Source organism: Macaca nemestrina, chromosome 12 (genome assembly GCF_043159975.1).
Source record: "Macaca nemestrina isolate mMacNem1 chromosome 12, mMacNem.hap1, whole genome shotgun sequence".
Classification (NCBI taxonomy): Eukaryota; Metazoa; Chordata; class Mammalia; order Primates; family Cercopithecidae; genus Macaca; species Macaca nemestrina.
Window position 1 is genome coordinate 9,384,704 of NC_092136.1, and position 25,529 is coordinate 9,410,232.

Consider the following 25,529-nt stretch of genomic DNA (forward strand, 5'->3'; position numbering starts at 1 on the left):
CCGTGATAATGCCACTACACTCTAGTTTTCATGACAGAGTTAGACCCTGTCTCAAAGAAACAGAAAACAGTGAGGTAGAGCTGTAAGATAGCAGTGTGGAAAGATGTCCACGCCATATGAAATGAAAAACAAAAACAAATTCAGTCCTGTTTTAGTTTTAAAAATAACATTAGCCAGGCGCGGTGGCTCACGCCTGTAATCCCAGCACTTTGGGAGGCCGAGGCGGGCGGATCACAAGGTCAGGCGATCGAGACCACGGTGAAACCCTGTCTCTACTAAAAATACAAAAAATTAGCCGGGCGTGGTGGCGGACGCCTGTAGTCCCAGCTACTTGGGAGGCTGAGGCAGGAGAATGGCGGGAACCCGGGAGGCGGAGCTTGCAGTGAGCCGAGATCGCGGCACTGCACTCCAGCCAGGGGGACAGAGCGAGACTCCGCCTCAAAAAAAAAAAAAAAATAACATTAACTGGAAATATGCCCACTTAGCAATGTCTTTTTTTTTTTTTTCTTTTTGAGATGGAGTCTCGCTCTGTCGCCCAGGCTGGAGTGCAGTGACCGGATCTCAGCTCACTGCAAGCTCCGCCTCCCGGGTTCACACCATTCTCCTGCCTCAGCCTCCCAAGTAGCTGGAACTACAGGCGCCTGCCACCTCGCCCGGCTAGGTTTTTGTATTTTTTTTAGTAGAGATGGGGTTTCACCGTGTTAGCCAGGATGTTCTCGATCTCCTGACCTCGTAATCCGCCCGTCTCGGCCTCCCAACGTGCTGGGATTACAGGCTTGAGCCACCACGCCCGGCCAGCAATGTTTTTTAATCTATGAGATGCAGTCCATTAAGGAAGTGGATTGTAAAATTAGTGTCACAAATAGGTTGAACTGTATGAAATTGCCCATATTTGACAGTTTTGAGTACACAGATGTATTTCAAATGGTTCAACTTAGTAGCATTAACAAAAATGAAACAGAATGAACAGAACTGAAAACATTACTACCTTTACCCATGTAGTAAAGGTAAGTAGTGTTTGCTGAAACATTTGTTTCAGATATTTATACAGATATGAATACTTCTCACTGTGAGTCACAGTCACAAAAGTTTGAAAATCAGTGCAATGCAGCTGTTAACTGGGGAGTAAGTTTGGGAGAACATAAAATTATTGCCTTGGGTGTTTCTTTTTCTTTTTCTTTTTTTTTTTTTTTTGAGATAGAGTCGGCCGGGCGCGGTGGCTCAAGCCTGTAATCCCAGCACTTTGGGAGGCCGAGGCAGGTGGATCACGAGGTCAGGAGATCGAGACTATCCTGGCTAACATGGTGAAACCCCGTCTCTACTAAAAATACAAAAAACTAGCCGGGCGTGGTGGCGGGCGCCTGTAGTCTCAGCTACTTGGGAGGCTGAGGCCGGAGAATGGCGTGAACCCGGGAGGCGGAGCTTGCAGTGAGCCGAGATCACGCCACTGCACTCCAGCCTGGGAGACACAGCGAGACTCCGTCTCAAAAAAAAAAAAAAAAAAAAAAAAGAGATAGAGTCTCGCTTTGTCACCCAGGCTGGAGTGCAGTGGCATGATATCGGCTAATTGCAAGCTCCACCTCCCGGATTCACGCCATTCTCCTGCCTCAGCCTCCTGAGCAGCTGGGACTACAGGCGTCCGCCACCACACCCGGCTAATTTTTTGTATTTTTTTTTTTAGTAGAGACAGGGTTTACCCATCTTGGCCAGGATGGTCTCGATCTCCTGACCTCGTGATCCGCCCGCCTTTGTCTCTCAAAGTGCTGAGATTACAGGCATGAGCCACTGCGCCTGGCCTGCCTTGGGCGTTTCTATATTTTCTTTTTTTTTCTTTTTTTTTTTTTTTTGAGACGGAGTCTCGCTCTGTTGCCCAGGCTGGAGTGCTGTGGCCGGATCTCAGCTCACTGCAAGCTCCGCCTCCCGGGTTCACACCATTCTCCTGCCTCAGCCTCCCAAGTAGCTGGGACTACAGGCGCCCGCCACCTTGCCCGGCTAGTTTTTTGTATTTTTTTTTTAGTAGAGACGGGGTTTCACCGTGTTAGCCAGGATGGTCTCGATCTCCTGACCTCGTGATCCGCCTGTCTCGGCCTCCCAAAGTGCTGGGATTACAGGCTTGAGCCACCGCGCCCGGCCTATATTTTCTTTTTTTCTTTGCGACAGAGTCTGACTGTGTCGCCCAGGCTGGAGTGCAGTGGCACAGTCCCGGCTCACTGCAACCTCCGCCTCCTGGGTTCAAGCGATTCTCCTGCCTCAGCCTTCTGAGTAGCTGGGATTACAGGCATGAGCCACCATGCCCGGCTAATTTTTATATTTTCAGTAAAGACAGGGTTTCACCATGTTGGCCAGAGTGGTCATAAACTCCTGGCTTCAAGAGATACGCCTTCCTCAGCCTCCCAAAGGGCTGGGATTACAGGTGTTAGCCACTGCACCCAGCCTTGGATTGTTTTATTTCCTACCAGTAGCATTGAAAGAACTTGTTCAAATGTCTGGCTTAAAGTATTGCCTGTCCATGCTGTTGTTCCCAGGGGCCACATAGTAGAATTTCAGTGAATAGAAATTAAAAAAAAAAAAAAATCCAAGGTCTGAAAAAGGAGGAGTTCAGGAAGTCACTATGTATAACTTTTTTTTTTGAGATGGAGTCTCACTCTGTCGCCCAGGCTGGAGCGCAGTGGCACAATCTCAGCTCACTGCAAGCTCCGTATCCCGGGTTCACGCCATTCTCCTGCCTCAGCCTCCAGAGTAGCTGGGACTACAAGCGCCCACCACTACGCCTGGCTAATTTTTTGTACTTTTAGTAGAGATGGGGTTTCACCGTATTAGCCAAGATGATCTCATTCTCCTGACCTCATGATCCACCCGCCTCGGCCCCCCAAAGTGCTGGGATTACAGGCGTGAGCTACCACGCCCGGCCAACTATATTTAACTTTTTAAACATTTTTTAGAGACAGAGTCTCACTCTGTCACCCAGGCTGGAGTACAGTGGCACGATCATGGCTCACTGCAGCCTCAAGCAGTCCTCCCACGTCAGTCTCCTGAGTAACTGGGACTACAGGTGCTTGCCATCAAGCCTGGCTAATTTTTTGTATTTTTAGTAGAGACGGGGTTTCACCGTGTTAGCCAAGATGGTCTTGTTCTCCTGACCTCGTGATCCACCCACCTCGGCCCCCCAAAGTGCTGGGTTTACAGGCGTGAGCTACCACGCCCGGCCAACTATATTTAACTTTTTTTTTTTTTTTTTTTTTTGAGACGGAGTCTCGCTCTGCCGCCTAGGCTGGAGTGCAGTGGCCGGATCTCAGCTCACTGCAAGCTCCGCCTCCCGGGTTCACGCCATTCTCCTGCCTCAGCCTCCCGAGTAGTTGGGACTACAGGCGCCCGCCACCGCGCCTGGCTAGTTTTTTTGTATTTTTTTAGTAGAGACGGGGTTTCACCGTGTTAGCCAGGATGGTCTCGATCTCCTGACCTCGTGATCTGCCCGTCTCGGCCTCCCAAAGTGCTGGGATTACAGGCTTGAGCCACTGCGCCCGGCCCTATATTTAACTTTTTAAACATTTTTTAGAGACAGAGTCTCACTCTGTCACCCAGGCTGGAGTGCAGTGGCACGATCATGGCTCACTGCAGCCTCAAGCAATCCTCCCACGTCAGTCTCCTGAGTAACTGGGACTACAGGTGCATGCCATCAAGCCTGGCTAATTTTTAAAATTTTTTTGTAGAGATGAGGGTCTCGCTGTGTTGTCTGGGCTGGTCTTGAACTCCTGTGCTTAGGTGATCCTCTCACCTCAGCCTCCCAAAGTGCTGGGATTACAGGCTTGAGCCACCGCACCCGGCCAAGCCTGGCTAATTTTTAAAATTTTTTTGGCCGGGCGCGGTGGCTCAAGCCTGTAATCCCAGCACTTTGGGAGGCCGAGACGGGCGGATCACAAGGTCAGGAGATCGAGACCATCCTGGCTAACATGGTGAAACCCCGTCTCCACTAAAAATACAAAAAACTGGGGCCGGGCGCGGTGGCTCACGCCTGTAATCCCAGCACTTTGGGAGGCCGAGGCGGGCGGATCACAAGGTCAGGAGATCGAGACCACGGTGAAACCCCGTCTCTACTAAAAATACAAAAAATTAGCCGGGCGCGGTTGTGGGCGCCTGTAGTCCCAGCTACTCGGGAGGCTGAGGCAGGAGAATGGCGTGAACCCGGGAGGCGAAGCTTGCAGTGAGCTGAGATCGCGCCACTGCACTCCAGCCTGGGCGACAGAGGGAGACTCCGTCTCAAAAAACAAAAAAAAAAAAAAAAAAAAAAAAAACTAGCCGGGCGAGGTGGCGGGCGCCTGTAGTCCCAGCTACTCCGGAGGCTGAGGCAGGAAAATGGCGTGAACCCGGGAGGCGGAGCTTGCAGTGAGCTGAGACCCGGCCACTGCACTCCAGCCTGGGCGACAGAGCGAGACTCCGTCTCAAAAAAAAAAAAATAAAAAAAATAAAAATAAAAAAAATAAAATTTTTTTGTAGAGACGAGGGTCTCGCTGTGTTGTCTGGGTTGGTCTTGAACTCCTGTGCTTAGGTGATCCTCTCACCTCAGCCTTCCAAAGTGCTGGGATTACAGGCATGAGCCACCCCACTTGGCCTGTGTTTAACTTTTGAGGAACTGACTGTAGCTAGGAATTGGGTGGAGAGGCGTTTAAAGACAAGTAAGGGGCCTAATTACAAGCTGCGTTTTCATTTGCCTCATGGAAAGGAGGAAAGAGAGCTCTTTTTTCTTTTCTTTTTTTTTTTTTTTTGAGATGAAGTTTTGCTTTTGTTGCCCAGGTTGGAGTGTGATGGTGAAATCTCAGCTCACTGCAACCTCCATCTCCCAGGTTCAAGCGATTCTCCTGCCTCAGCCTCCCAAATAGCTGGGATTACAGGCATGTACCACCATGCCCAGCTAATTTTTGTATTTTTAGTAGAGACGGGGTTTCACCATGTTGGTCAGGCTGGTCTCAAACTCCTGACCTCAAGTGATCCACCCACCTCGGCCTCCCAAAGTGTTGGGAATACAGGTGTGAGCCAATGCACCTGGCTTTTCTTCTTTCTGTTTTTTTACTTTCAAGCAGAGGAACAGAAGAGAGCTCGTAAATAAAATCTTTGGGAAATACCTTTGGAAGAAAACTAGGAAAGAAGATGTATAGAGCTGTAGTTATATATAACTGTGAATATGAATATATATATATATATATATATATATATTTTTTTTTTTTAACAAGAAAGAATCGTGAAATTAAAATACCCAAATCGTGACATCTGTGAAACCTGCTTTTGAAGGGGAAACTTCTTAGGGCTGAGTAAGTGGCTTGTAACCTGAGGTGAGATCTAGAGCCTTTTACCAAGGCATATTTACCCAACACCTGGAAAGAAAAGTTTGGCATTATTATTATTATTTTTGAGAGAGGGTCTCACATTATTATTATTATTTCTGAGACAGGGTCTCACTCTGTCACCCAGGCTGAAGTGCAGTGGTACAGTCACGGCTCACTGCAGCCTTGATCTCCCTGGGCTCAGGTGATCCTCCCACCTCAGCCACCTGAGTAGCTGGGACTAAAGGTCTGTGCCACCACACGCAGCTAATTTTTGTATTTTTTGTAGAGACTGGGTTTTGCCACGTTGCCCAGACTGGTCTTGAACTCTGGGCCCCAAGTGATCCTCCCATCTTGACCTCCCAAAGTGCTGGGATTACAGGCGTGACCCACTGTGCCGGGCCTGAAAATTTGGCATTATAGTTTTAATTTTAAAAAGTAAATCATTTAAATCAGCCATCATATTTCATGTATTACCTTTATAATAATAAGAAAAGTAACAAAACTCTGTATTATGGAACCAGAAGGAAAAAAGGCCGGGGGAGAAGACTCTGCTTAAATTAGAATTGCTGACCATTAAGCATTAGGAAGGAGTATACCCAAGTATTTTATTTATTTATTTATTTGTTTATATATCTAAATATTTATTTTTAAGTTTGCTCTAGACACACAGTTTCTGTTTTAATTTTTTTTTTTTTTTTTTTGAGACAGGGTCTCTTTCTGTCGTCCAGGCTGAAGTGCAGTGGCTTGATCACAGCTCACTGCAGCCTCGTCCTCCCAGGCTCACATGATCCTCCCACCTCAGCATCCCAAGTAGCTGGGACCACAGGCACATGCCACCATGCCCAGCTATTTTTAAAAATTTTTAATTTTTTTTTCTTAAATAATGATGAGGCTGGGCATGGTGGCCTTTTCCTGTAATCCCAGTACTTTGGAAGGCCAAGCTGGGTGGATCACCTGAGGCCAAGAGTTTGAAACCAGCCTGGCCAACATGGCAAAACCTCGTCTCTATTAAAAATACAAAAAATTGGCCAGGTGTGGTCACGCGTGCCTGTAGTCCCAGCTACTTGGGAGGCTGAGGCATGAGAATCGCTTGAACCCCGGGGCGGCGGGTGGCAGTGGAGGTTGCAGAGATTGCACCACTGCACTCCAGCCTGTATGAGACAGAATGAGACTGTCTCAAAAGAAAATTAAAAAAAAAAAAAAGAGGGAGCAAGTTATGATTGTGTTCGTGTGTGACAAGCAGCACTTATATCTGGTGTAAATTGCTCCAGATTTCTTATACTTATAAAGGAGTCTCAATAAGAGATGGGAAATTGGGTTCTCTGGATTCTTAGTTTTCCCTGTTTAACCCTCACTGTCATTTGTTGCCCTCTGTGGACTTGCCTTATTTTTCTGCAGTGTTGCAGCAAGTGAAATATTCTCCATGCAGCTGCTCATGAAACCTGAACCAGGAGGTAGCAGATATCTGTGTTAGAGGAGTCTCTTTCCCTTATAGATGATGTAAGTTAAATTACTACCCAGTCTAGAGTGCACCAGCTTCAGACATAATGCACAAACCATGTCACTGGGAGTCAAACTCTTACTCTATGTGCTGTCCTCTGGGCTGGCTACATTCTCAGGCAGAGCCCGCCCATGGGAGTGGGTCGGCCACCAGAAACACCATCTTAGTAGCACCCCAGGGGGGCACATCCCCAGCACCTACCACTTTCCCAGTAGCTCCAAGGAAAGTCCCAGGCCTGGCCTTCCTTGGTCTGGCTTGGGTCACGTGCCTATTCCTGACATCAATCACTGTGACCAGGTGAGATTGGCAAGGCCAGGGCCCCAGGCCCATGCTGGAGCACAGGGTTGAGGTCACCTTGTTGCCCAGGTTAACCTCAAAATCCTAGGCTCAAGTGATCTCCCCACCTTGGCCTCCCAAAGCGTTGGGATTACAGGTGTGAGCCACCACGTCCGGCCTATTTAATTCTTTTAAACTTTTATACATTGTTTATATTAGATTGTTTATGATAAAGTCACAGTTTTAATGAGAAGACAGAAAACCTGTTTTCCCTCTCTGATAAGACAATCTATGATGCCAGTCTTATTTTTTGGACCACATGCCTGTGACAGAGGCACCAACCAGCACGTGCTGGCAGCTTACCCAAGTGTAGGTTTTGTCCCACTAATTAATAAGCAAAGAACTGGAAGCACAGAGATGGCAACTGCATACAGACCATAGTTCTGCCCTCCTACCGCTCATCTTCCTGTAGGTCTTTTTTTTTTTTTTTTTTTTTTTGAGACAGTCTCACTCTGTCACCCAGGCTGGAGTGCAGTGGTGCGATCTTGGCTCACTGCAACCTCCACCTCTCGGGTTCAAGCGATTCTCCTGCCTCAGCCTCCCGAGTAGCTGGGATTACAGGCATGCACCACCATGCCTGGCTAATTTTTATATTTTCAGAAGAGACAGGGTTTCACCATGTAGGCCAGGCTGGTCTTGAACTCCTGGGTTCAAGTGATCCACCCACTTCGGCCTCCCAAAGTGCTGGGATTACAGGCGTGAGCTGCTGCGCTCAGCCTCTGCAGGTTTTACATATCCAAAGACAGCTGGGTCCCTAGTGCTGGTCACTGATGATTCAGTGGGTGTGTACATCCTGCATGCCACTGCTGCATGCCTCATAAGACAAGTCAGAGTTTTCGAGCATCTTCATTACAGGTCTTAGCCCATCTGCCAGTGTGGGAGGCAACAGAGGCATCCTCCCCAATTTCCAGATGACAAAAGGAGGTGTTACTCATCCCCCAAGGGCACATGACATCTGCAAGCTATTCCAGAACCTTCAGAGGTAGAAAGGACTTGAAAATCTGAGCTCTTCCAACAGCCACGTGCTCGTCCACCTCACCTGTTGCCTGTGCTGGATGCTTCCTGCCTCTATGGGGCTGAGCCTGGTGAATGAATGCAGGAGAAACTGCTGCCTCTGGCTGCCTGTGTCCTGCTGTGCCCTTACTCTGGAACCTGAGAGACAGGTACCCCTCTTCTCTCCATGTGACAGACCCCCCCACTCACCTGGATCGCTGCAGCAGTCTCCTGACCAGCTTCCTTGCTCACCTGCTCCAAGGCACAGAGACCTTTTTATTTTTATTGATTTATTGAGACAGAGTCTCACTCTGTCGCCCAGGCTGGAGTGCAGTGGCGTGATCTTGGCTCACTGCAACCTCTGCCTCCCGGGTTCAAGTGATTCTCGTGCTGCAGCTTCCAGAGTAGCTGGGATTACAGGCATGAGCCACCATGTCTGGCTGATTTTTGTATTTTTAGTAGAGATGGGGCTTCACCATGTTGGCCAGGCTGGTCTTGAATTCCTGACCTCAGGTGATCCACCTACCTTGGCCTCCAAAGTGCTGGGATTACAGGCATGAGCCACAGTGCTTGGTCAACCCTTTTATTTTTTATTTATTTTTATTTATTATTGCTATTATTATTATTTTGAGATGCAATCTCAGTCTGTTGCCTAAGCTGGAGTGCAGTGGCTCCTGCTTCAGCCTCCCGAGTAGCTGGGATTACAGGCGTCCACCACCACGCCCAGCTAATTTTTGTGTTTTTGGTAGAGACAGGGTTTCGCCATGTTGGCCAGGCTGGTCTCAAACTCCTGATCTCTGGTGATCCGCCCACATCCGCCTCCCAAAGTGCTGGGATTACAGGTGTGAGTTACCGTGCCAGGCCTATTTATTTATTTTTGAGATGGAGTCTTGCTCAGCAGTGCAATCTCGGCTCACTGTAGCCACTACCTCCTGGGTTCAAATGATCCTCCCACCTCAGCCTCCCAAGCATGCGCCACCACGTCTGGCTAATTTTTGTATTTTTAATAGAGACAGGGTTTCATCATGTTGCCCAGGCTGGTCTTGAACTCCTGACCTCAAGTGATCCTCCTGCCTCGGCCTCCCAAAATGCTGGGATTACAGGTGTGAGCCACCATGCCCGACCAGGGACCCTTTTAACCTCTGCATCAGATCACATTCTCCTCTGCTCAGAGCCCTCTGGTGCTCTCTGTATCTTTCAGAGTAAAAGCCCAAGGTTCTCACTGGCCTAAGAGCCCCTGCGTGAATGGCCCGTGGCCTCCACCCCAATTTCTTGCTCCCTCGACCCTGCCAGTCCCGGGAGTCCACTACACCACTCTGCCCCCGACCCCAGCCAGTACCTCACTGTCATGGCTCTCTCCTCTTCAATTCTTTGCTCAAATATCCAATGTCAAAAACAATTTTTGTTTGTTCAAATGTCTCAATGAGGCTCAGTCTGACCCCACTATTTACATGTGAAATCCCCCACCCCACACTCCCCACGGCCCTTACCTAGCTCTCTTTTCCCTGTGGTACCTGTGGACTCCCACCAGACTAGATAATTCACTTAAAAGAATTATTGTCTCCCTGCTCCTCCCTAGGATGGAAATGCCACAAGGGCAGGACTTGGATCTTTTTTAAAAAACAGATGTCGGCCGGGCGCGGTGGCTCAAGCCTGTAATCCCAGCACTTTGGGAGGCCGAGATGGGCGGATCACGAGGTCAGGAGATCAAGACCATCCTGGCTAACACGGTGAAACCCCGTCTCTACTAAAAATACAAAAAATTAGCCGGGCGTGGTGGCGGGCGCCTGTAGTCCCAGCTACTCGGAGGCTGAGGCGGGAGAATGGCGTGAACCCGGGAGGCGGAGCTTGCAGTGAGCCGAGATCGCGCCACTGCACTCCAGCCTGGGAGACACAGCGAGACTCCGTCTCAAAAAAAAAAAAAAAAAAAAAAAAAAAAAAAAAAAAAAAAAACAGATGTCTCCCAGCACCCAGAGCAGGGCCTGCCACATAGGAGATGCTCAGGATATAGTTGCTGGGTGATAGAAATAAGGATAGAGGTTTGTGAATTGCTTTCTAGCTGCTCACACAGACAGGAAGCAGCAGGGCTTCACCAGGCTTGTTCTCGCCATCAGGTTTCTCAACCCCCAAACCATGGCAGACCCGGCTCCCACTCTCTGAGATCCCCACAGATTCCAACTCCCACACCGGCCCCAAATCAAAAAGGGCGTCTTGGCTGGGCATGGTGGCTCATGCCTGTAATCCTAGCACTTGGGGAAGCCGAGGCAGGTGGATCACCTGAGCTCAGGAGTTTGAGACCACCCTGGCCAACATGGCAAAACTCCATCTCTACTAAAAATAAAAAAAATAGCTGGATGTGGTGCTGGGCATGGTGCTGGGCACCTGTAATCCCAGCTACTTGGGAGGCTGAGGCAGGAGAATTGCTTGAACTCGGGAGGCAGAGGTTACAGTGAGCCAAGATCATGCCACTGCACTCCAGTCTGGGCGACAGAGTGAGACTCCATCTCAAAAAAAAAAAAAAGAAAAAAGAAAAAGGGCATCTCGGCTGGGCGCAGTGGCTCACGCCTGTAATCCCAGCACTTTGGGAGGCCGAGGCGGGTGGATCACAAGGTCAGGAGATCGAGACCATCCTGGATAACATGGTGAAACCCTGTCTCTACTAAAAATACAAAAAATTAGCCGGGCATGGTGGCGGGCGCCTGTAGTCCCAGCTACTTGGGAGGCTGAGGCAGGAGAATGGCGTGAACCTGGGAGGCAGAGCTTGCAGTGAGCCGAGATCGGGCCACTGCACTCCAGCCTGGGGGTCAGACCGAGACTCCGACTCAAAAAAAAAAAAGGAGGGGGGCATCTCATAGGTACCCCTCCCCATGGGTGCCGGGAAGGGAAGACTCAGCCCCAGAGTGGAAGGCAGGTGGCAGTGCTGGGGGAGGCACCCAGGTCTCTGTCTGCAGCACCAACCTCGGTTCATTGCTAGTCCCTTGTTTAGAAAAAAGGCTCCCAAGAGGTACAGGCAGGCCCTGGCCTCCCGCACAGCAAGAAGAACCCTGAGAAGTCATTGTCAAGTTCCTTCATTTTATTTTTTTTATTTTGAGACACGATCTTGCTCTGTCTCCCAGGCTGGAATGCAGTGATGTGATCTCAGCTCACTGCAACCTCTGCCTCCCAGGCTCAAGTGATCCTCCCATCTCAGCCTCCTGAGTAGCTGGTACTGTAGGCTCACGCCACCATGCCCAGCTAATTTTTCTTTTCATTTTTGGGGTTGTTGTTGTTGTTGTTGTTGGCAGAGATGGGGTCTTGCCGTGTTGCCCAGGTTGGTCTTGAACTCCTGGGCTCAAGTAATCCTCCTGCCTTGGCCTCCCAAGGTGCTGGGATTATAGGGTGTGAGCCACAGCGCCTGGTTAAGTTCCTTCATTTTACACATGAGGAAACAGGTCCAGAGAGGGCACAAGGCTGTCTGAGACATTGAAGCTTGGTGCACGTGAGCTGCAGGTGAACTCAGCTCTCTAGAGAACCCCATCCCCAGACTTTCTTCCGGATGGGGCTCCCTTTCCAGCTCCTGGGACCCTGGTCTGGGGCTTCTGGGAATCAGTCCTGCTCCTGCAGACCCACAACAGGTACAAATGCTCCCTGCCCTCTAAGGGTGTCCTGTGCCCCTGTTATTTCCACTCCAGGCCCCAGGATGTTTGTTGGATTGAAGGGGTGGCCTACCCCTCCACACCTGTGGGCGTTTCTCGTTAGGTGGAACAAGAGACTTGAGAAAGGAAATGAGACACAGAGACAAAGTATAGAGAAAGAAAAAGTGGGCCCAGGGGACCAGCGCTTAGCATACAGAAGACCCACGCCCGCACCGGTCTCTGAGTTCCCTCAGTATTAAAGAAGAGGAAGCGGCAGGATAATAGGATCATTATAGGGAGAAAGTCAGCAGTAAGACATATGAATAAAGTTCTCTGTGACATGAATAAGTTTAAGGAAAAGTGCTGTGCCTTGATATGCATATGCAAACATCTCCATAAACCTTTTTAGTGCATAAAGAGCAGCATTGCTAGCAAGTCCCGCCTTTCGCCCTAAGGTGGTTTTCTCCTTTCTTAGTAAACAGAACATACAATCGGGTTTTACACTGAGATGTTCCATTGCCCAGGGATGGGCAGGAGACAGATGCTTTTCTCTATCTCAACCGCCAACAACCGCCAAGAAGCCTTCTTTCCTCTTGTACTGGTCCCCCTCAGCACAGACCCTTCATGGGTGTCAGACTGGGGGACGATCAGGTCTTCCCCTTCCCACGAGGCCATATTTCAGACTACCACATGGGGAGAAACCTTGGACAATACCTAGCTTTCCTAGGCAGAGGTCCCTGCGACCTTTGGCAGTGTACGTGTGGCTGGGTACTTGAGATTAAGAGAATGGTGATGACTTTTAACCAGCAAGCTGCCTTCAGGCACTTGTTTAACAAAGCACACCCTGCACAGCCCAAAATCCTTTAAACCTTGAGTCACCACAGCACATGTCTCTTGCAAGGACAAGGTTGGGGGTAGGGTCACAGATTAACAGCATCTCAAATACAGAACAAAATGGAGTCTCTTATGTCTACTTCTTTCTATATAGACACAGTAACAGTCTGATCTTTCTTTCTTTTCCCCACATTGGATCAGTGAGGAATAACATGAGAAGAGCACAGGGAGGCTGCAGCAGAACCTGGGTTTGCCTGTCTCCGCTGCCTCCTTGTACTTGGCCAGTTCCCCTCTTCTTGCCAGGCCTCAGTTTCCCCAGTTGCAAAACAAACTGGAGAATCTCTGGAGTCCTCTGATGGTGACTGACTGCTGACCTGTGTGGTCAAAGCTCTCCTGCACCCTTGGTGCTGGTTCTGCCAAGGGCAGCGCCGTCTTGTCTGTTGCATTTCAAGTCACTAGCTAGCCTGGGTTGGGCTTCATTTCCCACCCCACTGCACCCCAGCCAGCCCTCCAGTCCCTTGCTCCATGAGCTTGGCTGGCCACTCCCTGGCACCAGCCTCCGCATGAGGCCCTCCCGTCTTTAGGGGTAACTAGGACAAGAGCAAAGGACTTATCCTGTCTGAGGTCACTGGTGACCACTTTCCATACCTTGTTTCAGTCATCAGGGCAGCCCTGGCAAAGTGAGGGAATTATCACCATTTTACAGACAAGGACAGTGAGAACCCAGAAAAACCAAGGGCCTTGTCCAAGCTCACACAGTAGCAGGACAGAGCGAGGATTGAACCCTGGTCTTTTCGGGGCTTCCACTGCCTGGGAAAATCCAGGAGCTATGGTCGCAACTGCCATTTGCAAACAAAGCCCTGGGATGCTCTCAGACTCTTCAGAGCTCAGCTGTTTATAATTTATACTGCCTGCCCATTTCCAGAAGTTCCAGACCACTTCCTGGAAAGATGTGCAAGTACATTAAAGGAATGGCAGAGACTCAGAAGCACAAGGCATTGGAGGTGGCAAAGAGCCAGCAGGAGTGGGGGTTGGGGAGGGGAGTGAGCGTGGGAAGATGCACTGAGGACCAGGCAGTGAAGAGCCCCATAGAGCCCTGGGGAAGTCACTTAGTTCCTGGGAGGCCCAGCTATTTGCAGACTCTTTTTTCATTTTTATTTTTTAACACGGAGTCTCTGTTGTCGAGACTGGAGTGCAGTGGTGCAATCTCGGCTCACTGCAACTTCTGCCTCCCAGGTTCAAGCAACTCTCCTGCCTCAGCCCCCCGAGTAGCTGGAAATACAGGCATGTGCCACCATGCCTGGCTAATTTTTGTATTTTTAGTAAAGACAGGGTTTCACGAGGTTGGCCAGGCTGGTCTTGAACTCTTAATTTGCCAACCTTGGCTTCCCAAAGTCCTGGGATTACAGGTGTGAGCCACCGCGCCTGGCCCAGACTCCATCTTTTTTTTTTTTTTTTTTTTTTGAGACGGAGTCTTGCTCTGTCACCCAGGCTGGAGTGCAGTGGCCAGATCTCAGCTCACTGCAAGCTCCGCCTCCCGGGTTCCCGCCATTCTCCTGCCTCAGCCTCCCGAGTAGCTGGGACCACAGGCGCCGCCACCTCGCCCGGCTAATTTTTTGTGTTTTTAGTAGAAACGGGGTTTCGCCGTGTTAGCCAGGATGGTCTCGATCTCCTGACCTAGTGATCCGCCCGTCTCGGCCTCCCAAAGTGCTGGGATTACAGGCTTGAGCCACCGCGCCCGGCCCCAGACTCCATCTTTAATGAGCACTGAAATGTGCTGTGCACAATGTGCTGAAAGTAAGTCTGTTTTTCTCTCCCCACGCCCTGGGGAGTCCCCATGATGTGGCTTCCCCTGTCTCTGCCCAGCATTCGGTACATCTGGAATCATCCTTTGGCAAGCCCTTGCTTTCCTGTCCACGGGTCCCTGACTGCTGGGACCTTCCTCCACATCTTGGGCAGCTGTGAAACAATGGACAGGAAGAGTGCTGGGCTTGGTATCAGAGGCAGGGAGGCATTGGAGTCTATCAACCTGGGGAGGTGACCAGGGTCCAGGATGTGCTGCTGAGTGGCAGTTTCCTCATGTCGGAAGCTGAGCTGAAATCAACTGGCATCTACTCACCCTTCTTCTGCCAACAGTACCCAATGCCCTGGGGAACTGCCCCTTCTTCACCCCTAGTCCCTATGGTTTAGATGGGGCTGACCCCAACCCTGGGCTCCAGGATGGGCTTGAAGTCCTGGCCTTGCCAATCTCACCTGGTCACAGTGATTGATGTCAGGAATAGGCACATGACCCAAGCCAGACGAAGGAAGGCCAAGCCTGGGACTTTTGTTGTAGCTACTGGGAAAGTGGGAGGGGCTGGGGATGTGCCCCTGCTGGGGTGCTGTGAAGCTGGTGTTTCTGGTGGCCATCCTACTGCCATGAGCGGGCTTTGCCTGAGAATGTAGCCAGCCCGGAGGACAAATAGAGGAAGAGTCTGACTCCCGATGACATCGTTTGGGCATCGTGTCTGAAGCTGGTACACTCTAGACTTGGTAGTAACTTAGATCATCTATAAGGGAAAGAGACTCCTCTAACACAGATATCTGCTACCTCCCAGTGAAGGTTTCAAGAGCAGCTGCATGGAGAATACTTCACTTACGGCCGGGTGTGGTGGCTCATGCATGTAATCCCAGTCTCTTGGGAGGCTGAGGCGGGAGGATCACGAGGTCTGGAGTTCGAGACCAGCTTGGCCAAAGTGGTGAAACCCTGTCTTTACTAACAATACAAAAATTAGCGGGACGTGGTGGTGTACGTATGTAATCCCAGCTACTCAGGAGGCTGAGGCAGGAGAATTGCTTGAACCCAGGAGGTGGAGTTTGCAGTGAGTCAAGGTTGCGCCACTGTACTCCAGCCTGGGTGACAAGAGCAAAATCCTGTCTCAAAAAATTTTTTTAAAAAGGCTGAGTGTGGTGGCTTACGCCTGTAATCCCAGCACTTTGGGAGGCAGAGGCAGGTGGATCACTTGAGGCCAGGAGTTTGAGACTAGCCTGGTCAACATGGTGAAAACCCGTCTCTGCTAAAAATACAAAAGTTTTGCTGGGTGTGGTGGTGTGTGCCTGTAGTCCCGGCTACTTAGGAGGCTGAGCCAGGAGAATCGCTTGAACCCGGGAGGCGGAGGTTGCAGTGGGCTGAGATCGTGCCACTGCACTCCAGCCTGGGCGACAGAGCAAGACTCCATCAGAAAGAGAGAGAGAGAGAGAGAGAGGGAGGGAGGGAGGGAGGGAGGGAGGGAAGGAGGGAAGGACAAAATACAAGCCTGTTGTTACATGAATAAAAATTAATCAGATATGTATTGAGTGCCTTTGTTAAGTTTAACAGATGTTTATGTGACTTAACTGTGGGCCGTGCACTGTTCTAAGCCCTTTACACAAATTACTTAAATCCTTCTATTATGGCCGGGCGCGGTGGCTTACGCCTGTAATCCCAGCACTTTGGGAGGCCGAGGCGGGTGCATCACAAGGTCAGGAGATCGAGACCACGGTGAAACCCCGTCTCTACTAAAAATACAAAAAATTAGCCGGGCGCGGTGGCGGGCGCCTGTAGTCCCAGCTACTCAGGAGGCTGAGGCAGGAGAATGGCGTAAACCCAGGAGGCGGAGCTTGCAGTGAGCCGAGATCTGGCCACTGCACTCCAGCCTGGGTGACAGAGCGAGACTCCGTCTCAAAAAACAAAACAAAAACAAACAAACAAACAAAAATCCTTCTATTATCCCCATTGGCCAAGCATGGTGGCTCATGCCTATAATCCCAGCACTTTGGGAGGCTCAGGTTGGCGGATCACCTAAGGTCAGGAGTTCGAGACCAGCCAGGCCAACATGGTGAAACCCCATCTCTACTAAAAATATAAAAATTAGCTGGGCATGGTGGCTTGCACCTGTAATCCCAGCTGCTTGGGAGGTTGAGGCAGGAGAATCACTTGAACCCAGGAGGTGGAGGTTGCAGTGAGCCGAGATCATATCACCTCACTCCAGCGTGGGAGACAGAGCAAGACTCCGTCTAAAAAAAAAAAAAAAGCCGGGCGTGGTGGTTCACGCCTGTAATCCCAGCATTTTGGGAGGCCGAGGTGGGTGGATCACCTGAGGTCGGGAGTTTGAGACCAGCCTGACCAACATGGAGAAACCCCATCTCTACTAAAAATACAAAATTAGCCGGGCGTGGTGGCACATGCCTGTAATCCCAGCTACTACGGAGGCTGAGGCAGGAGAATTGCTTGAACCTGGGAGGCAGAGGTTGCGGTAAGCCAAGATCGTGCCATTGCACTCCAGCCTGGGCAACAAAAGTGAAACTCCGTCTCAAAATAAAAATAAAAATAAAAATAAAATAAAAAAACAAGGTGAGCGCAGTGGCTCACGCCTGTATTCCCAGCACTTTGGGAGGCTGAGGCAGGCAGATCACGAGGTCAGGAGATCAAGACCATCCTGGCTAACACGGTGAAACCCCATCTCTACTAAAAATACAAAATATTAGCCGGGCATGGTGGCGGGCACCTGTAGTCCCAGCTACTCAGGAGGCTGAGGCAGGAGAATAGTGTGAACCCGGGAGGCGGAGCTTATAGTGAGCCGAGATCGCCCCACTGCACTCCAGCCTGGGCGACAGAGCGAGACTCCATCTCCAAACAAAAACAAAAACAAAAATCAAACAAAAAACCCCACAAAATTGTATGTTTCTGTTTGCCATAAAGACAACCACCATAACATATCATTCCCATTTTACAGATGAGGTATAAAGAGGTTTGTTAAGTAACCTTGCCCAAGAACAAGTTCCAGGTCTTAGGATAGAGCCTGCCCATCCTTCATTGTCCCTTCAAAAGAGCTCCTGCTCTGGAAATCCTTCCCTGACCTCCCCAGCAGAAAGTGACCTCCCCAGTGGGAAGTTCTATGACAGGAAGTGCCTTCCTCAACAGGCGTGTCCCACACACCCTTGGATTGTAAACTCCTCCCAGCTGAGGCTTGGCTCCCACTGAGGTGTGGATGGGAAGTCAGTAGCCAGTCAGCACTGCCAGCAACTTACTGGCCTCTTTTTCTGCTTTCATCTGTAGCTTTCTGGAGGTGCTCTGAGGAGGCCATGCCTAATATGACCTAATCCCTAATATGAGGGATGCACATGGTGGAAGGACCTAGACTGAAGGGCCGTCATCTTCAGCAGCTGGAGATCTGAGCGTCTGTCTAACCCCAGGAAGTGTGGGAAAGAATGGGGACAGGGTAGGGGCTGGACACAGTGGCCAAGATTGCACCACTGCACTCTAGCCTGGGTGACAGAGTGGGACTCTGTTTCAAAAAAAAAAAAGTGGGGGCACAGGGCTTCAATGCATCCTGGCTTCTCCCAAAACAGTAGTGTGACTTTCTCTTCCCTCTACCTCAGTTTCTTCACTAGTAAAATGATGAAGTTGGTTGAGGAGAGCCCACTAGGAACCCAGAGCAGGTCCTGTGGGAATGAGCGAAAAGTTTCTTTCCTCAGAAAAGTTTTGGGGTTCCTGGGTGGCAAGCTGCCTGCTGGACTTTAACTCATTAATTCATTAACTGAGCGTCTATTATGTGAAGGCAGTGTTTGAAGCACTGAGGACCCTTCAAAGAACCAGTCCTGCCATGCAGGAGCTCATTGGTAGGTGTGGTATTTGGGAGGCCTCCAACCCTCCACCCACTGGGGCTGCTGGCTCTGGACTAATGGACTAGGCCTTTCCAAGCAGGGTGTGGAGCAGGACTGAGGCCTGGAAGAGAGAGGTTGTATTCTCCCTGCAGCCCTGCCCCTCCTGTGGGGTGACCTTGCCCCTCTGGGCATTAGTTTCCTCACCCTCTTTTTATGGACTGAAAGTTTGTGTCCCCTGCAAACTCACACACTGAAGTGCCAACCCTTGGTAAGATGGTATTTGGAGGTGGGGCCTTCAGGAGGTAATTGGCTGAGATAAGGTCGTGAGGGTAGGACCCTACCATGGGGTGAGTGTCTTTATAAGAAGGCAGAGAGACTATCTGATAACACGGTAGGAGTGCCACCATCTTCCAGCCAGGAAGAGGCCTTGCCAGGAGCTAAACCTACCAGTACCTTGCTCTTGGATTTCTCAGCCCTCAGAACTGCGAGAAATAAAAGTGTCATTAAGCCACCCAGTTTCTGGTATTGCATTATAGCAGCCTGAGCTGACTGAGACACCGTCTAAGGCAAGGTCAGATTGGATGGTCCCACCAGCCTGGGAGAAGTCTCCCACAGCCATTCCTAGTTAAACATTACCCACTCCCCCTCCTTCCCTCCCTCCCTGCCACTCCCTCTCCCAGCCGCCTCCTTAGGAAGCCATAATGCTGCCTTCTTTGGTCTTCTCCCAGGGCTGTGGTGTTGTGGGAAGAGCTACACCTGCTGTCTCACCTCTGTCAGAAGCTGAGATCTGGAGAAGAAAGATTGGGGGTCCGGGGTGGGGGCTGGGATCTGGAGTGGGGACACTAGCCCCTACACACACACACACACACACACACACACGCGGGTGTTTCTTCTTAGTCACATCATGCATAAGGCACCTGCAGATCCTCCCAGGGGAGCTCATAGGCTGGCTTAATGAGCCCTTCAGGTGCCTGCCTCAGGCAAGATGCCCCAGCCTTCCTGGTTTCTGGGAAACAATAATTCAGAGAAACAGGGATGGCCTCACTGCGTGGGGCATCCCACTTCAGCCTCTGCCCCCAGGCCCCTCAGAAACTAGGAGGGCAAGGCCCAGCTGTTATGCCCAATCCCACCCACCCAGGCATTTTAAATTAGGAGCCTGCATTAATAATCTTAGAATCCAGAATATGACACCACAAATCTCAGGAGGGGGATTCCTTGCCGCATAGTACTTTACAATATCCCAAGAGCTTTCTTCTCATTTCATTCTTTCCCATCTTCAAAACAACTGTTAAATAGGTATCATTTCTTTGTAATTGCCAGCATATATTTGAAGACACTGAGGCTCCAGGTGATAAACTGGGTGAGTGGAGTGCCAGGACTGAGAGTCAAGTCTTTTGACTCTGAAACCCAGACTTGCTTTATGCCTGGTTCTAAGGATAGCAGGGGACTGCACTCTCCACATTGCTGCCCATGACAGACATCACTAATCGATCATGGTGTGGCAGACATTGCTAATCAACTGCAGTACTCTTTTTTACTAAGCTCAGAGGTGTCCATGACTCTTTAAAACAACATTCCAGGGAGGGATTGCATTGGGAGTTATACCTGATGTAAATGATGAGTTGATGGGTGCAGCACACCAACATGACACAAGTATACATATGTAACAAACCTGCATGTTATGCACATGTACCCTACAACTTAAAGTACAATAATAAAAAAAACAAAAAACAAAAAACAAAACATTCCAGCCACCATCACCTATCAGAAGATCATACCTGTATTTGCCATTCTTGTGACCCCACATCATCAGCCATGAACCCTCAGGTCTCAGGTACAACCCCAAGACGCTCTAGTCACCAGACCATAGGACTCTACAGACTGCATGCATGCTGTTCTTGGACAGGAATTACTGGCCTCTCTGGCCCCCAAACAGATGCCCCATCCAAGTGTGGTCCCTCTTAGAGATACAGCAACCATGCAGATATGCCTGGGGCTTCAGGGTTTGCTAGGTCTTTATTTTTTAATTTTTAATTAATTAATTTTTTGAAACAAGGTCTTGTATTGCCCAGGCTGGAGTGCAATGGCAAGATTATAACTCACTGCAGCCTTGAACTCCTGGGCTCAAGTGATCTCCCATCTCAGCCTCCTGAGTAACTGGGAATACAGGTGTGTGCCACCATGCCCAGCTAATTTTTTTTGTTGTTGTTTTAGTAGAGATAAGGTCTTGCCATGTTGTCCAGGCTGGTCTCAAACTCCTGAGCTCAAGTGATCCTCCTGCCTTGGCCTCCCAGAGTACTTGGATTACAGGCATGAACCACTGCATCTGGCGTAACAAAATTGTTTTTATCCCCACTTTACAGATTTGGAAACAGAAACACAGATGAAATTACGAACCCAAGTCACGTAGCTTGGAAGTTGGGCTCCTAACCACTGGACATCAATCTTTCCACTGCTACGCAGTCTGTTGTACGAAAACAGTAATGTATCCATCTGTTCTATCCAACGGCCATTGCTTATTTTTGCAGACATGCTTCCATAGTGGTCTCAGAAGGTTTGGGGGTGGTTGTATTATCTGGCTTAGTTCCTGTAATGAGCCTGGGAGTGGGTAGTTGTACCATCCTGCAGCCCTTACGGATGAGAAAACTAGGGCTCAGAGAAGAACAGTCACTTTCTGAAAGCTGGACAGCTCCAATGTGGGCTGTGATCCAGTTCCCCCAATTCCAGAGCTCAAGGGCTCTCTACCCCACATGAGCCTCAGTCCCCACTGGCTTCTCCTCTCATCTCAGTCCCTGGCTGCCTGCCCTCCCTCCCCCGGAACACCCTCCTCACACCTGGCCTTTGGTCTTCCCTCCTCTCCACCCTCCACCATCCTCTTTCCAGAGAAGGGGCCCAACCGGAAGACCAGTTCATGTTAGGAAATTCTAGCCACGTGAGCAAGCCTGAGCCAGGGATTCTGAGCAACTGGTGGCTTTAGGAGAAACTGAAACTTGGCCCTCTGGGGGCGGAGTGGCCACTGGGGATTTAAAGAGCCACCAGTTCCTTAGGCCTCCAGAGGGCACTGAGAAGTCACAGCTGCTGAGGGACGACTCTGCTTCCCTGCCTAAGCCATGCACCTCTGCAGGGGCAATGGGCTGCTGACCGGGACAGTGAGTACAGGGGATTGGGGATCGGGGGTGAGAAGGGGAGCATCCCAAGGGTTCTCAGTGCCCAGGCAGTGAGGGCTGCAGTCAGGAGCTCCTAGTCCCAGCTCCATACTCTTAGCAGTGTGACAGACGGCTCTGCATGCCCCTCTCTGGGCCTCACTTTCCTCCCCTGAAGTCGGGATTGGAATGAGTTGTTTCCAGCTCTCACATTTCAGGTCCAGCCTTCGGTTTAGAACTTGACCTCTGTGTACTTGCTCTCCCCTAACGTACCTGGTCCCCCCTCACTACCCTCACAGCAGCCTTTCCTTCCTTCTCCATATAACCCAGGCCGGCTGGCCGTGGTGGCTCACGCCTGTAATCCCAGCCCCTTGGGAGGCCGAGGCAGACAGATAACATGAGGCCAGGAGTTCAAGATCAGCCTGGGCAACACGGCAAAACCCCGTCTCTACTGAAAATACAAAAATTAGCCGGGTTTGGCAGGGCACGTGTGTAGTCTCAGCTACTCGAGAGGCTGAGGCAGGAGAACTGCTTGAACGTGGGAGATGGAGGTTGCAGTGAGCTGAGATTGTGCCACTGCACTCCAGCATGGGCGACAGAGAGAGACTCTGTCTCAATAAAATAAAATAGGCCAGGCTCGGTGGCTCACACCTGTAATCCCAGCACTTTGGGAGGCTGAGGCGGACAGATCACCTGAGTTCAGGAGATTGAGACCATCCTGGCCAACATGGTGAAACCCCGTCTCTACTAAAAGTACAAAAATTAGCTGGGCGTGGTGGTGCATGCCTGTAATCCCAGCTACTCAGGAGGCTGAGGCAGGAGAATTGCTTGAACCTGGGAGGTGGAGGTTGCAGTGAGCCGAGATCATGCCACTGCACTCCAGCCTGGGTGACAGAGAGAGACTCTGTCTCTAAAATAAAATAAAATAAAATAAAAATATTCCCTGGGCCATGGTTTCCCTTGGAGGCTCTGCCCATCTCACAGGAGCCCCATTCACTCTCCATGGGTCCTGTCTCAGCCTTTAGTCTCTTGGTGCCCCAGTGTTACAGTGAGCCTGGCGTGGACATGGCCCCAGGGAGCATATGGCCAGGGTGGAGCTGTGGCAGGAGCCTAGGAGCATTCAGAATTTGTGGCCAGGGTGGCCAGGGCCTTGCCTGAGGTCCTTACCCTCAAACAACATGCCCCAGAGAGACTTGGGGGAGAGGGCTGGGCTGTGAGCTCTCCAACAGTCCCTCTTGCTCTGACTTTGCAGAGCTCTGGACATTTGGGTAAAATATTTTATCTAAGTTTCATTCACCCCAGGGTACAAGGTGGTCACAACTGTCAACCTTTGAGTCCACTCTTCCACCAGAGTAAACCCTTCATTCATTCACCCTTCGCTACCACCCCACTGCGATGTGAGCAATTTGAGGACAGGCATTTGTGTGTATTTTGTTTGCTATTGTGTCCCCCTAGCTTATTGCCTGGAACATAGTAGGAGCTTATACATGTTTGTTGAGTAAGTGAATATCTGCTTTGGGCTTGAGCTGAGCTGGGCACAGGGAACATCTGCCCTCATGGAGCTCACAGGGAAGTTCACACCTTGGTGTGGAAATCATGGCAGTGAGAAGAATGGAAGCTGAGCTTTATGCCACGCCAGCTCTGGGCTGCCTGCCGCATGGGCTTTACCCCTCTGCTGTAGTGCTTCCATTGCAGGGATGGGGCAATTGGGTTCAAGAATGTGGGGCTTGGCTGGGCGCGGTGGCTCACACCTGTAATCCCAGCATTTTGGGAGGCCAAGGCTGGTGAATCACCTGAGGTCAGGAGCTCGAGATCAGTTTGAGACCAGCCTGGCCAACATGATGAAACCCCATCTCTACTAAAAATACAAAAATTAGCCAGGCATGGTGGCAGGCGCCTGTAGTCCCAACTGCTTGGGAGGCTAAGGCAGGAGAATTGCTTGAACCCGGGAGTCAGAGGTTGCAGTGAGCCAAGATTGTGCCGCTGTACTACTCCAGCCTGGGCAATAGAGCGAGACTCTGTCTTAAAAAAAAACAGAAAAAAGAATGTGGTGTTTGAAGTCAGCTCTGTCTGAATTTGAATCTCAGGCTTCCCATCTTCCCTGTTTGCCCTCCCACCCTCCACGTGAGCTATGAGCAGGACACGGAGTGAGGCTGGCATTCCAACACGGTGTGCAGTGCCTGCTCTAGGGGTGCCAAGGGAGCTTCTGGGAGAACAAAGACCCTTGGGAACTTGACTCAAGGGGAAAGACTTGGCTTTACAAATGGCAGGCCAGGATGGAGGGCACAAGGCCTGACCGCGCCCCCTGAGTCCTCTGCCTCGTGCCCCTCAGGACCCCGAGGAGCAGCAAAGGCAGCTGAAGAAGCAGAAGAACCGGACAGCCGCCCAGCGAAGCCGGCAGAAGCACACAGACAAGGCAGACGCCCTGCACCAGGTGCGGACAACCCTTTTCCTTGTCTCTGACTCCACTTACCGGCCCGGTCACCCCTTCTCCACCCCACCTGTGAGCAGACTTTCCCCAAACTCCTGTATTTTTCTAGGTCACCTGGGTTTGGGATGAGGAAAGGGTCCTGTGGCTGAGATTTGGAAAGTTCTGGGTGTTGAGTACAAACCATGTACCAGGTACACACCAGGATCCAGGGACACAAAGGGTTATCCTCAGCCCAGCCTTGTCCTAAGGTGTCTGCAGTCTCAGGCAAGGAAGACAGGAAGTGCAGGCAAACAGGGAGACCCCGACACAATGGCCAGCTGAGACACTGGTTAAAATGCAGATTCTAGGCTGGTCACAGTGGCTCACGCCTGTAATCCTAGCACTTTGGGAGGCTGAGGCTGGAGGATTGTTTGAGCCCAGGAGTTCAAGACCAGTCTGGGCAATATAGCGAGACTCTGTCTCTACAAAAATTAAAAAATAGTTAGCTGGGCATGGTGGTGCACACCTGTAGTCCCAGCTACTCAGGAAACTGAGACAGGAGGATCGCTTGAGCCCAGAAGTTCAAGGCTGCAGTGAGCCATGATTGCACCACTGCATCCAACCTGGGCAAGAGATTGAGACCCTGTCTGTAGAAGAAAAAAAAAAAGTGGATTATTCTTCCTCTGCCAGCTCCCACCTCATGAGGCCAGGTGGGGCCCAAGGACCTGCATGGTAATCTGTGATTAACCACTCAGGGGTCAGAGTTCAGGAGGTGGCCAAGACCATACTGTGAGAACTGTGGTTCAGGGTTAAAATGGGCGGGGTTTCCAGTCCCAGTTTCAAGTTGCTTCCTTTACTGAGCTTCATGCTCATCTGAAAATACCATAGATGGTGGCTTAAACAACAGACGTTTATTTCTCACAGTTCTGGAGGCTGGGAAGTCCAAGATCAAGGCGCCGGCCAATTCGGTTCCGGGTGAGGGTGCTCTTCCTGACTTGTAAGTGGCTGCCTTCTCACTGTGTGCTTATGGCCTCCCAGTGCACATGAGAGGACAGAGTGATCTCTTTCCCTTCCTCTCCTTTTTGGGGTTTTTGTTGGTTGTTGCTTTTGAGACAGAGTCTCACTCTGTTGCCCAGACTGGAGTGCAGTGGCGCCACTTGGCTCACTACAACCTCTGCCTCCTGGGTTCAAGTGATTCTCCGGCCTCAGCTTCCTGAGTAGGTGGGATTACAGGCATGCGCCACTACGCCCAGCTAATTTTTGTTTTTCAGCAGAGGTGGGGTTTCACCATGTTGGCCAGGCTGGTTTCAAACTCCTGGCTTTAAGTGATCTGCCTGCCTCAGCCTCTACAGGCGTGAACCACCGCACCTGGCCCCCTCCTTTTTGTTTTAATTTTTTATTCATTTATTATTTATTTATTCTTTCTTTTTTATGTCTTCATATTCTTTATTTTTTAATAGAGATGGGGGTCTTGCTATATTGCCCAGGCTGGTCTTGAACTCCTGTGCTCAAGCAATCCTCCCACCTCCATGTCCCAAAGTGCTGAGATTACAGGCACGAGCTACCATGCCTGGCCCCTTCCTCTTTTTTTTTTTTTTTTTTTTAGAGGGTCTTGCTCTGTTATCCAGGTTAGAGTGCAGTCCATGATCTTAGCTCACTGCAACCTCAGCTTCCCAGGCTTAAGCGATCCTCCTCACCTCAGTCTCCTGAGGGGCTGGGACTACAGGCATGCACCACCACACTTGGCTAATT

The 25,529-nt window shown here is 50.5% G+C and overlaps 1 protein-coding gene across 9 annotated transcripts in view; it reads left to right on the forward strand.

Annotated features, from left to right (window-relative positions):
• LOC105469546 (basic leucine zipper ATF-like transcription factor 2) overlaps positions 1–25,529 on the forward strand; it is a 33,137-nt gene that overhangs the window by 2,258 nt on the left and 5,350 nt on the right. Inside the window, exons 2-5 of one of the 9 annotated variants that reach the window (XM_071074319.1) lie at positions 5,233–6,821; positions 17,677–17,797; positions 20,588–20,704; positions 23,700–23,801. Coding sequence is in view for 2 of the 9 variants with exons in the window: in XM_071074314.1 (XP_070930415.1) it covers positions 21,335–21,373; positions 23,700–23,801 (141 nt within the window). In the remaining 7 variants the exon portion in view is untranslated. The other 8 variants (XM_071074318.1, XM_071074320.1, XM_071074322.1 and 5 more) reach the window with 8 other exon arrangements.